General features: G+C 41.1%; 1 protein-coding gene across 1 annotated transcript; it reads left to right on the plus strand.

The window, feature by feature from the left end:
• Window positions 1-7,806: 7,806 nt before the first annotated feature.
• Window positions 7,807-8,430, plus strand: LOC109210200. Its single transcript, XM_019373575.1, has one exon. It carries the CDS (start codon window positions 7,807-7,809, stop codon window positions 8,428-8,430), a length of 624 nt encoding a protein of 207 aa, XP_019229120.1.
• The last annotated feature ends 6,014 nt before the right edge of the window (window positions 8,431-14,444 follow it).

Genomic DNA, 14,444 nt, shown 5'->3' on the forward strand with positions numbered 1-14,444 from the left:
ACTGATTCATCTTGGTAGCTATTGATTACTTCACTAAATGGGTCGAAGAAGTATCTTACAAAGCAGTGACTAAGAAAGTCGTGGTAGATTTTGTCCGCGACCGGATTATTTGTCGATTCGGGGTTCCAGAATCAATCATCACCGACAATGCCTCCAATCTCAACAGTGATCTGATGAAGGCCATGTGTGAGACTTTCAAAATCAAGCACCAGAATTTCACATCCTATAGACCTCAAATGAATGGACCCGTAGAAGCGATAACAAGAATATCAAGAAGATACTGAGAAAGATGGTAGAAAATCACAAACAGTGGCACGAGAAATTGTCATTTGACTTATTGGGATACCGCACCACAGTCCGCACATCAACCGGGACAACTCCCTACTTGCTAGTTTATGGTACAGAAGCTTTTATCCCTGCCGAGGTAGAGATTCCTTCCTTGAGAATCATACAAAAAGCTGAGCTCAGCGACGCAGAGTGGATGAGGAGCCATTATGAGCAACTAGCCCTCATAGATGGAAAAAGGATGAATGCAGTATGTCACGGGCAACTCTATCAGAACAGAATGTCCAGAGCCTTCAACAAAAGGGTAAAGCCAAGACAGTTCACACCGTGGAAGCTGGTGTTGAAGAGGATCTTTCCACATCAAGATGAAGCCAAAGGGAAATTCTCTCGCAACTGGTAAAGTCCTTACATGGTTCATAGAGTACTGACAGGAGGAGCTCTTATACTTGCAGAAATGGACGGAGAAGTCTGGCCAAAACTGATCAACTCAGATGCAATCAAGCGATACTATGTGTAACTCTTTATGTTTTCCTCATATGATGTAAATTGAACTACGCTCGACCTGATTCCCGTTTAAGAGGGGATACGTAGGCAGCCCTGTGGGTTAGTTCATAATTCAATAAAAAATCTATTTTTCCCCTATAATTAGAAATTGGGGCAGAATTTTGAGGAGGACCCTCAAAATTCCGAAGCAAGTTCAGCCGATCGCAGCATGTACAGCAGTCAGAGATCCCAATCCATCTAACTGGGGTAAAATTTTGAGAAGGACCCTCAAAATTCCATAGCATGGGAGGTTGCAATGTCTTGGATTTTGTCACGGTCGTTGGTTCATCTAAATTTCTTAAAATACCTTTTACTATGTCTTTAAAAAACTATACATGCTTGCTTGTAAAATAACTCTGTTTGGCAAACACTACCCTCCGGATGATTTTAACAGGATCTTCAGGCCAAGCAAGTCAAGATAAGCAAAGCCAGTGGGGAAATGAATCAACCTCCCCTATCTACAGAACTCACGATTTTTCTTTGGATGCATGAATGAGAATATACATGCCTTGAAGTCACACTCTTCGTAACAATTGCGCTACTGAAATCTGCTACCAGCTAAGAAATTCTGCTACTATCTGCTATTTATTCTATTTTTGCATACGGGTAAACGATGCCTTTCCTTGCATGAGGCTAAGCCCTACCTCCGTATCTGCATAAGGCTAATCTCTGCCTTCCCTTGCATAAGGCTAATCTCTGCCTTCATTTGCATGGGACTAAGCCATGTCCCGCATCCTACATGAGGTTAAGCTCTACCTCCATATATGCATAAGGCTAATCTCGACCTTCCCTTGCATAAGGCTAATCTCTGCCTTCATTTGCATAGGACTAAGCCATGTCCCGCATCCTGCATGAGTTTAAGCTCTACCTCCACATTTGCATAAGGCTAATCTCTGCCTTCCCTTGCATAAGGCTAATCTCTGCCTTCATTTGCATGGGAATAAGCCTTGTCCTGCATCCTGCATGAGGTTAAGCTCTACCTCCACATTTGCATTAGGCTAGTCTCTGCCTTCCCTTGCATAAGGCTAATCTCTGCCTTCATTTGCATGGGACTAAGCCCTATCTCGCATCCTTCATGAGGTTAAGCTCTACCTCCACATTTGCATAAGTCTAATCTCTGCCTTCCCTTGCATAAGGCTAATCTCTGCCTTCATCTCGCCTGAGGTTAAGCTCTACCTCCACATTTGCATAAGGCTAATACCTGCCTTCATTTGCGTGGGACTAAACTTTGTCCTGCATCTTGCATGAGACTGAGCTCTGTCCCCATACCTGCATGAGGCTAAGGTCTTCCTCCGATTTACATTCTTTTCACCGAGGCTAAGCACTGTCTCTCCAACATTGTCTACTTTGCTCTTCTTTCGGGCTAAGTTATACCCTCCACTTCACAAGACTAAGCCTTGTCTTGTTGACATCATATTATTGCATCTCATGGGCTGAAATATCGCCAACCTGTCCAAAGGCGTCATAGTCTAAAGGCATCATCCTCATAGCCGGAAGACACCATGTCATGGCCTGAGGATCTCCCTCTGCATATCATAATTCAAAGGCGTCACGGTTTGAAGGCACCATCTGCATGGCCCGAGAATATCATTTCATAGCCTGCGAATCTCTCACCGAACAACTCATGGCCCAGGACGTCATGGTCTAAGGACGTCATCCTCAACCGTCCGAAGACAGCTTTCATAGTTCAAAGGGAACCTGAATCATGTTTAAATTTTTGCACAATATATGCTTGTAGTATCTTTATTTATAGGTGACCAAGAAAGCAACTGATATCCCAGCAGGAGTGATCTCGCTCCAGTTTCTTTGACTATCTCAAACTTGACCGCTACCGTAAACCATTCTTTCACCTATCCTAAAGTTTGTGTCCGTTCTTGCGATGACTTCATCGGTATATTCTGCCGATGAATCCAGAACTACACACGGCCTGATTCCTACAAAACCTAAGATATGTAGTAAGCTCAAAAACTAGGGTGCGGCCTAAGCTATCTCAAACCATCTCGTTCGGTCAAAATTGGCCATCATATCTTTACCCGACAACTCTTTCATCCTTTCTGGGTAAAGAGGGGCAGCTGCTGATACCCAATTTTTCCAAAATAATTTTAAAATGCATATATGTCTTCAAAATCATGCATTAGCATCAATTGGTATTTTTTCCATAATTTCTACACCTTTTATTAATTCGCCCAGTATTTTATTTCTAATAAATAATTACAAAATTGCATTACAAACGAGTTCAAAAATATTTCTCGATTTAATTTACTATTTATGGTCATATTAAGTCCAAATTATACCATAAATAGCCAAATTAGCATCTTTTGGCTATAATTGCAATGACTTTGCAATTATAGCCTATGCGTACGATTCTTGTATTATTTTTACCAGAAATTTGTTTTTTGTATTTTTAAATACTAAATAACCATTTTTAAAACATTTCTATGCATAAAATTTATTTTTATAATTAGTAATTATTTTACAAATTATTCTAATTGATTTATTTGGGGTATTTAACAAGTGGCCTTATTTAATTTCAATTTTAGCCTAATTAACTAGCCCAAATACCCTTATAAATCAGCCCAGCAAACCCAAGCCCAAACCCCTTACCTATCCGACCCAAGTCTTTGTGGAATCCTGGTCGTTGATCATTTTGATCAACGACCCAGATTATTCCTACCATAATTAAAACTAAAGACCCCCCCCCCTAAACCTCTCATTCTCTCTTCTCACACCGCCGACACCTCTTCCTCTTCTCTCTCAGATGCTCTCTAATCCTAACCCTAACTCTCCCTCGTCGTCACTCCTCCACCGTCGTCCATGGTGATTTCTCACCAACCTCAGGCCCCTAATGGCCTCTCCTATGCTGGGTACCGCTGTCTCTAAGGTCCTCGAGGGACCAGGGTCAGTTCGCTTACACCTTTGGCCCTTTATTGCCTATTTTAGGCCATTCTGGTTCGATTTCGAGTAAGACCTTCCTATTTCTCCTTAAAGCTATGGATTTCTAAGCCTATGTCTTCATCTCCGTGTTATTTTTTAAAACCCCTAATTTCGTCCTTTAAACTACTCAGATATGTACAAGATCTGAGATGTGTTGAACTTATTTCACCTGATTTTTGTGAAAATCTTCGGATTTTCGAGTGGCTTTTCACTTTCCTAAACTAGGGTTTCTGGAAAATCTTTTTCCTCAAAATGTTTTCTGGTTTTAAATGTTTCATCTTCTGTTCTTATGTGTTTTTTTACCGATTATGTTGAGTTTTCCTAAACCCTAACTAGTTTATGCTAAAACCCCAATTTTTTTACATATTTGTTTGGATTCTGAGCTTGTCCGTGTTACTTGCTACATGATTTTATTCTGTGCTTTGATTCGCATGGTTTCACCTTCGTTTAATTTGAATGTTTTGTGATTTTAACCTAATGTGCCTCTATTAAGGTTCCTGTTCGATTTTTTTGACTGATTCTATGTGTCTATATTCATTCTGTTTATTTATTCATGAAAACCCTATATTTTTTCTCCTTAAATCAGTGTTGTTTTGAATTCTTGATTCACCGATTTGTTTCATTAAAACTTATATGTTGATCATTGATTATTCCTTTATTTGCAACCTTATTTAGTTTCTTGTCTTACTTGAATTAACTGTGATACTTGCTGAGTCTTACTAATTGTTTCCTTAATTGAACTCCTATTTATTTACCCCTAATTACCTACTCCGTACCTAAGTCTTACTTGATTTCTTTCCTGAAATATCTGTCCTGCTCTTTACCGTTGATTGATTACCCCTTGATTAGGGGAGACTTTACTGATTTACGTATGGCTGATTTTGATAATTTCCCTCATTGCTACATAATTGATTCTTACCTTATTATGTTTAACTCTTGAATACTATATATACTCTCCTCTATTCTCACTTCTACACACGAACACTAGTTCAAAAACGCTCTTACACTTAAAAGCTCTCTCTCTTTTATTCTTTGTTACTTGATATTTTCACTGACCTAGCCGGCTGTAAGCCAAGGCCAGCTATTGCACCACATCTGCTCTCTACTCTGTATTTTTCTCTCCTTAACTGGTATGTCCTGATTCAGTTTCAAAGTCCAAAACTTTATGTGTTTCATTGTTGTTCTAGCTCATTAGTTATGACTCCCAATCCAATTTCTTGTTTACCATCATGTTGTTCAATATGTAACTAGCATGTCTAAATTACACTACCTAATTACTGTTTCACCTAGCATGTCTGAATTTGGTCTCTGTTAAAACCTGTGATTAGTATGTCTAATTATGCCTACTACTTTATCCAGCATGATTCAATCTGCTTGTTAAGTATACTGATGATAGGCGATAGTAGGTAAATTAGACTATAATTAGGCCCTAAAGAACCACATTTTTGTATAGCTTTTACGATAAAAAGTGATAACAAAATGCTCTGATTAGTGCTTTTCATGCATTGCAGGCTATATCCAATAAAAGAAGTCTGTGGAGTACTTTTGGGATCAATTACGGAGAAAAGGAGGCCAATCATACAATATCCACAAAGTGCACCAAGCGAAGGGACAAAACCAGAACTGAAGCTGGTCTGCCGCTGTCCGGGCGTAACTGCGGTAGGACCGCGGCAGAACAATGCTGCAGATTCCGAAGGCCACTCTGGCCGCGGTCCTGGCGTAACCTCAGTAGGACCGCGGCAGGACGCGTAAACTTCAGGGACCAAAGTGCAAAATACGGGATTTTAAGCCCTAAATCTATATTAAACGAAGGAAGCCGACCAAGAAAAGGGGGGATGCCACTTTGGAGTAAAAACACACACGGAATCGTGAGGAAGTGGAGAATTCTCAGTTTTCTTCATCTTTTTCTAGTATTTTCAATTGATTCAACAATTATGCAATTTTTTGATTACATCATGAGTGGCTAAACACCCATTGTTCTGGGGTTGTGAGTTAGCCATGAATATTGTTGTTTGATATTAGCTTGACCTTGATTATAATTCACCAATATATGGTTGTTTCTTCAATTCTGTGTTTAATTGCTTAATTGTCTGGCCAACAGTTAGGTTCTATTTACTATCTGTGCTATGCTTGGGAAAGCCATGTTTAGATTAGAGAAGAATTGAAGAAAGCATGATCTTAACTCTTAGGGGGAGCGGATTTGTGGTTAGGATAGGAATACCTAGTCACCGTGCTTAATTAAATATCGTAATCTTAATGCGTTCTTAATAGATTGATTTCATAGGAATATAGACGTTAATCTATTGAGAATAGGTGAGTAGTACTTCGGGAAAAGGCTATGAGAGCATTTATCGATTAATTAGCAATCGTGGGTGAATTATATGAAAGGGAGAGTTAATTAGAACACAATACGAATGGTGAATCGATCACAACCCTGGAATACTTGTCTCTACTGAATACACAACAATCAATTCGTTACTTGATAATTTAGTATTACTTAGAATCATAGTATAGTATAATCATAATATTGGACTTTGATTTTAGCTGGACTGAATAACAATTTTAGTAATTCAGTGAGTAGTTTACACAAGTATCTGTGGTTTCGACACTCAACTTATCATTATATTACTTGTCGACCACGTATACTTGCGTGTGCGTTTGGGAGCAATAAGTTTTTGGCGCCGTTGCCGGGGACTTGAATATTAACTACTTGCTAGTTTTTGCTTTAATTGCTTATTTTGTCTAGTCTAACGTTACTTGATTGTTGCTTAGATCTCAGGAACTTTGATTGAATGCGTAGGGTCAGAAGCCAGGACAGACTTCAGGGCTTTGATCCTGAACCTGAGAGAACATTTCACAGGAGGTTGAGGGAAGCAAGGGACACGAATAATATTCAGGGACTTGTTCAATTTCCTGTGAACATGGCAGAGGAGCAACCTATAGCTGTTCAAGAGGTGGCAATGCCCAGCATTGCTAATATCACCTCCAGTACCGTGAAGCCCAGGATCACTGGGCATTTTGAGCTGAAACAGAGCATGATCCAGTTACTTCATGCGAACGGGAAATTTATGGGTCTTCCACATGAGGATCCGCAACAGCACATTCTGAACTTCTTGGAGATTAGTGATACTTATATCACTAACGGGGTCACTCCAGATTATGTGAGGCTCACACTTTTTACATTCTCTCTATTGGGTGAGGCTAAGCGATGGCTAAAGGCAGAAGCAGCTAACTCCATTACAACATGGAATGATTTGGCAAGAAAATTTCTAGCAAGGTTCTTTCCTTCAGGAAAAACTGCAAAGATCAGAAGTGAGATAGTGGCCTTCAAACAGAAAGCGGGAGAATCTTTATACTTAGCTTGGGAAAGGTTCAAGGGGCTACTCAGAGACTGTCCTCATCACAATCAGACGAATGAAGTGTTAGCTCACACTTTCATAGAAGGACTACATTCTGAAACAAAGATCATGGTAGATGCTGCAGATGGGGGTCAGGTGTTAGAGAAAAGCTTTGACGAGATATATGCATTATTGAACAAATACTCCAAGAGCAATCCGGATTGGCAAGGAGAGATGGGCAGGCACATAGTGCAAAAGTCTGCAGGGGTTCTTGAGTTAGATGTCGTCTTATCATTATCAGCGCAGATTGCTACACTGCCAATCAAGTGAACCAGATGAATTTGAGTATCAACAAGCAGCAAACACAACCGGTACAACAGGTTCAGCCTTTTTGTGAAATATGTGGAGAAGGGCACACGAGCGACATATGCCCCGCAAACCCAAAGTCTTTCTGCTTTGTGGGTAATTCAAACAGGGGCCAAACAAACCAATATGGGAACACTTACAATCCCAACTGGAGACTTCTCTTGGGGTGGAAACCAGGGCACTCAGAATCAATACAGGCCTCAAGCACCTCAACAGCAATATAGACCACCTCAGGTTGAACAACAAGCGAATCCTACAAGTCACCTTGAAGACATGTTAAAAAAAGTGATGGCTGAACAGCAAGCCCTCGCCCACAACAGTGAGAAATTTGGAGCATCAAATGGGACAGCTTGCTAGTGCTCAAAATACTAGACTAGCGGGAGCTCTTCCAAGTGACACTGAAGCCAATCCTAGGGCGACCCTTAATGCTGTGTCATTGAGGAATGGGAGACAACTAGAGGAAGTTCTATCTAAAAAGAGGAAACAAGTGACTTTTAATGAGATGCCAGCCACTGTAGAATCAACATCAGAGAAAGCCAAGGAGCCAGAGAAGCCGGCTGGAGAGGCAGTGGCTGAGCAATCCCCACAATTGGTTGCAAGGCCACCACCTCCATTCCCTCAAAGACTGCAGAAATTACGAGATCATGCAGCATATAATAAGTTTCTTGATATCTTGAAGCAGGTACAAATTAATATTCCATTGGTTGACATCTTACAGGAAGTACCCAAATATGCACAGTACATCAAGGACATTGTGGCGAATAAAAGGAGGCTGACTGAGTTCGAGACTGTGGCTCTCACTGAGGAGTGCAGTTCCAGAATTCAAGGCAAGTTACCTCAGAAATTGAAGGATCCAGGTAGTTTCACTATCCAAATCACGATTGGTAAACATGTTGTTGGGCGAGCTCTATGTGACCTTGGAGCAAGCATCAATTTGATGCCGCTATCTATATTCAGACAGTAGGGGTTGGGTGAACCACACCCAACCATAGTTATCTTACAGTTAGCTGACCGCTCCCTTGCTCATCCTGAGGTAGTAATTGAAGATGTGCTGGTCCAAGTGGGGTCTTTTATATTCCCAGCTGATTTCATCATCTTGGATTACGAGCCTGATCAGGAAGTCTAATTTATTTTGGGGCATCCATTCTTAGCCACGGCCGAGCTATTATTGATGTTTTTGAAGGAAAGATAACGATGAGAGTGGGTGATCGAGTGGAGGTCTTCAATGTTAATAGAGCACTCAAGTTACCAGCCCACTATGAAGAGTTGTCCATGATCTCTGTGGTAGAAGGTGATGCCACGTCGTTAGTACCTTATATGAGCCCTGCAGATCCTATTGAACGTGTATTGATTGGGGACGTAGAGAATGGTGAAGATGAAAGGATGGGAGAAATAGAGCAAGTGCTGGATATGTCCTGCTGTTATGTACATGGGGTTAGAAAATTTGAAGAATTGGACAGGCCTGTCACTCTGACCCTCCCCAGGCCATCTATTGAAGAGGCTCCGAAGCTAGAACTCAAGCCACTTCCAGCGCATCTGCGCTATGCTTATTTGGGGAACTCAGAGACACTGCCCGTGATTATTTCATCCAGCTTGACCAGCACTCAAGAAGAAAAATTGCTCAGAGTCCTCCGTGAGCATAAAAGGGCCATTGGGTGGACTATAGCTGACATCAAGGGAATTAGTCCATCGTTTTGCATGCATAAAATCTTTCTAGAGGACGGACACCGCCCCAGTGTAGAGCAGCAAAGGAGATTAAATCCCATTATGAAGGAGGTGGTGAAAAAGGAAGTAATCAAGTTGCTCGATGCAGGTATCATTTTTCCTATTTCTGATAGCAACTGGGTAAGCCCGGTTCAATGTGTGCCTAAAAAGGGAGGAATGACTGTAGTTGAGAACGAGAAGAATGAGCTAATCCCCACTCGCACTGTTACGGGCTGGAGAGTCTGCATTGATTATAGAAGGCTCAATAAGGCAACTCGCAAAGATCACTTCCCACTCCCATTCATCGATCAAATGCTAGACAGGTTAGCCGGGCATGAATATTACTGCTTCCTTGATGGTTATTCAGGATACAATCAGATCGTCATATTCCTAGAGGACCAGGAGAAGACTACTTTTACTTGTCCTTATGGCACCTTTGCCTTCAAGCGAATGCCATTTGGTCTTTGTAATGCACCAGCCACTTTCCAGAGATGCATGATGGCTATTTTCACTGACATGGTGGAAAATTCGTGGAAGTGTTTATGGATGATTTTTCAGTTTTTGGGTCTTCTTATGATGATTGCTTGAGGAATTTAAGCAAGGTGCTGGCCCGTTGTGAAGAAACAAATCTGGTACTAAATTGGGAAAAGTGCCATTTTATGGTACAAGAGGGCATCGTGTTGGGTCACAGAGTATCTAGGAGCGGCATTGAAGTTGATAAAGCAAAGGTGGAGGCGGTTGCAAAATTACCTCCACCTATCTCAGTGAAGGGTGTCCGGAGTTTCTTGGGACACGCGGGTTTCTATCGGCGCTTTATTAAAGATTTTTCAAAAATTGCCACTCCCTTGTGCAGGCTGCTTGAAAAAGATGTCTCTTTCAATTTTGATGATTCTTGCCTCAACGCATTTGAGGAACTTAAAAAGAAGTTGGTGACTGCCCCCATTATTGTGGCACCTGATTGGTCTCTACCATTTGAACTTATGTGTGATGCGAGTGACCTTGCTATTGGGGCAGTGCTAGGCCAGAGGAAGGACAAGATGTTTTATTCCATCTACTATGCGAGTAAGACTCTTGATGATGCACAGCAGAATTACACCACCACTGAGAAGGAGTTGTTAGCCGTTGTGTGGGCCTTTGAGAAATTCCGGGCATACTTGGTGGGAACGAAAGTCATAGTTCATACGAACCATGCAGCAATCAGGTATTTGTTATTAAAAAAGGAATCCAAAGCTCGTTTGATGCGCTGGGTTTTGTTGCTGCAGGAATTTGATGTTGAAATACGAGATCGAAAGGGGACAGAGAACCAAGTAGCTGATCATCTATCACGGTTGGAAAATCATGATCACGTGGAGGAGGGTGGCCAAATTAAAGATGTGTTCCCTGATGAGCAACTTTTTTCTATAGCCCAAGACTCTCCCCTATGGTATGCAGACTATGTGAATTATCTTGTGAGTGGAGTACTCCCTCCCGAAATCCAATCTGAAGCTAGAAAGCGGTTCTTACATGATGTGAACTTCTATTACTGGGATGAGCCCTATTTGTTCAAGCAATGTGCTGATCAGTTGATGAGGAGATGCATTCCTGAAAAGGAGGTGGAACTAGTGTTGTATGATTGTCACGCATTACCTTATGGAGGCCATGATGGAGGAGATAGAACAGCTGCAAATGTGTTACAATCCGGTCTCTTTTGGCCAACCTTATTCAAGGATGCGCATGCATTCTTTAAGAAGTGTGACCAATGTCAGAGAACGGTAACAATCACAAGGAAGCATGAGATGCCTTTGAATAATATTCTAGAAGTTTGAGCTTTTTGATGTGTGGGGAATAGATTTTATGGGGCCATTTCCACCGTCCAGAGGAAACAAATACATTTTGCTAGCCGTTGACTACGTGTCAAAATGTGTGGAGGCAACTGCTTTGCCAACCAATGATGCCATGGTGGTAGCTGCTTTTGTGAAAAAGAACATATTCTCGAGATTTGGGACTCCACGGGCCTTAATCAGTGATGAAGGGACTCATTTTTGCAATCGATTGTTGAATAACCTTCTTGCTAAATATGGAGTTTGCCACAAGGTTGCTACAGCATGTCATCCGCAGACAAGTGGGCAAGCTGAGGTGTCAAACCGAGAAATCAAGCAAATATTAGAGAAGACGGTAAGTGTGAATAGGAAGGATTGGGCTGCAAAGTTAGATGATGCCCTATGGGCGTATAGGACTGCATATAAAATACCAATTGGAGCGTCCCCTTACAAGCTGGTTTATGGGAAGGCCTGCCACTTGCCCGTTGAGCTCGAACACAAAGCATATTGGGCCATTAAGAAGCTGAACATGGACCTTGAAGCCGCAGGTGAGAAAAGACTTATGCAGTTGAATGAGTTAGACGAGTTCAGGTTGCACTCTTATGAAAATTCCAAGCTATATAAAGAAAAGACCAAACGATGGCATTACAAGCATATCAAGCCACGTCACTTTGAGCCAGGACAACAGGTATTGTTATTCAATTCTAGACTGCGACTGTTCCCTGGGAAGCTAAAGTCGAGATGGTCAGTTCCTTTTGAGGTGGTGAGAGTCACCCATTATGGTGCAATCGAGCTACGAGCTTTAAATGGTGAGAGGACATTCTTGGTGAATAATCATAGAGTCAAGCATTACTGGGGAGGAAGGATTGATCGTGAAAAGACAAAGGTTGTACTCGCTGATGAGTAAGCGAGACTCTACGTCGTGCCGCGATATTAAATCAGGCGCTTGTTGGGAGGCAACCCAACATGTTTATATCTTTTAGTTATTGATTTTTTTAGTGTCAAGTTTTGTGTTGTTTTTATTTTACAGAGTAGGGGAAGTCTGAGTACCCAAAGTTGAAGTTGAGGAGCATGTTTGAGCTTAAGTGTGGGGTCGTCCCGACCCTTAATATTGAGGATCATGTCCGAGCTAGGCCCGAGAGGGTCTCAGGGAGTATTTCTCACCCTTGTTTTAATATTTCTCTATGATCATGCATCGAGGAGTATGCATAATATAAGTGTGGGGTGGGGAAACTATTTTCAGACTTTTCCCGACGATGGATCTTTTGGACAATTTTCTTGAGGGATAAAAGTCCGATTTAAAAAGACCAAAAAGATTTTTGTTTTTATTTTTTTTTATTTTTTTTGAATTGCTAGGTAGTATTCCTTGGTTTTTCTTTAGGCACCGGTTCTTTTCCAAGGATGTAGCTCCAAACCGGGTATTTTAATTTCTTTTTAGGAGTAGTTTAGGAAGAAACTGAGCCACTCTAAGATACTCGTTGACATGGTTGATGCTGGCACATTAGGCTATGACATACATTCTGTTTTCCCGTGTACTTGGTTTGAATTGTGAAGCCTAAATAAAGTAAATAGCCTATTTTGTGACGCCTTCTCTCAGTTGTTTGACTTGTATGCCACATAGTGCAAGGTTGTTTAAAATTTCTTAATTATGTGTGCTTGCTTGACTTGAGAGTTGAACAGAACTGTCTTGATTGAGTCATGTGCAACGTGTGTGTGAGGATTTATGATTTTCTGTGCTATCATGTATAGTCTAGAACTTGCCCCGTGTGTTAATTGAAGCAAAATTGTAAGTTGTGCTAATCTAGGAGATGACGTAGGCATTTTCTTGCTTGATCATGGATGTGCTTGTCACATAAAAATAAAATTTTCCGTTGCTAGCCCCTTTGAGCCTATAGACCTTTCTTTGGCACCCACATTACAAGCCATACCCTTATTTTGTTCTTAATTTGATATTGATTGAACCTGTAACTCCTAAGGCACGTAGTCGCTAAAAGAAGTAAGGATAGATATTGGGGAGCATCTTTTGAGTGGAACCATGGAAGGGCCCGTTGGTGCACTAAAGTTGAAATTAAAGCTCACTAGCCGATGAACTTTATTGTATGGAGTGTGTGGAGAAAAGAAAAGAAAAATGATAGTGAATGTATATAGAAAAAAAACACCTCCAATTCTTATTGATTTGTGCTAGTGAAAAATAGAGAAGTGCTTAATTGAAAAGAGGGCTATGTTGTATGTGGCAAGTGGGTTGGTTGAGAAGAATATGAGCTTTGTAAATGTAGTGTATTAAAGTGCTTAGGAGGGTGAGTCAATATTTCTAAATATATCCTACCCGTCCCGTAGCCTACATTACAACCTAAATGTCCTAATTGATCCTAGATTTGGCTAGCTTAAATTAGTAGAGATATACACTACAGGCAAGCTTATGGTATGACCACGGGATGCATATGAATTCTTTGTGAGAGTGAGTGAATTTTATTCAAGTGTGTGATGTCCTTAAATTATATTCAAAAGTATATTTGAATGTGTGGACAAATTTAGATTCATTCTTTTGTTTATTGGTGAGGGCACATGATCTCATGAATGATTGGTAATGTTGTAAACTTTCTTGTTGGGTAAGTGCATGAATTGAGGGTGCTTAGTGGTTGCAAGTCGATTGTTGAGGTTGGGAAGTGACGAATAGGTTTGGAATTTATTGAATCGAAATATTTTACTTGGGTATGCTTAAACGAGAAGAATGTGAAATTTTCTGTGTTGATGTTTGTGTGCCGATATTGATTATAGTCTAGGGTATAGTGTGTGGGTGAAAGTTAAAGTACTCCTCTATAATTGATACTTGTACGTAGTTGGGGGGGTTTATTAGATTGTCCAATTGCTCGAGGACGAGCAACGTTTAAGTGTGGGGTGTTGATGATAGGTGATAATAGGTAAATTAGACTATAATTAGGCCCTAAAGAACCACATTTTTGTATAGCTTTTACGGTAAAAAGTGATAACAAAATGCTCTGATTAGTGCTTTTCATGCTTTGCAGGCTATATCCAATAAAAGAAGTCTGTGGAGTACTTTTGGGATCAATTACGGAGAAAAGGAGGCCAATCATACAATATCCACAAAGTGCACCAAGCAAAGGGACAAAACCAGAACTGAAGCTGGTCTGCCGCTGTCCGGGCGTAACCGCGGTAGGACCACGGCAGAACATTGCTGCAGATTCCGAAGGCCACTCTGGCCGCGATCCTGGCGTAACCTTGGTAGGACCGCGGCAGGACGCGTAAACTTCAGGGACCAAAGTGCAAAACACGGGATTTTAAGCCCTAAACCCTATATTAAACGAAGGAAGCCGGCCAAGAAAAGGGGGACGCCACTTTGGAGTAAAAACACACACGGGATCGTGAGGAAGTGGAGAATTCTCAGTTTTCTTTATCTTTTTCTAGTATTTTCAATTGATTCAACAATTATGCAATTGTTTGATTACATCATGAG

The sequence above is a fragment of the Nicotiana attenuata genome, unplaced genomic scaffold (assembly GCF_001879085.1).
Source record: "Nicotiana attenuata strain UT unplaced genomic scaffold, NIATTr2, whole genome shotgun sequence".
In the NCBI taxonomy this organism is placed as follows: domain Eukaryota; kingdom Viridiplantae; phylum Streptophyta; class Magnoliopsida; order Solanales; family Solanaceae; genus Nicotiana; species Nicotiana attenuata.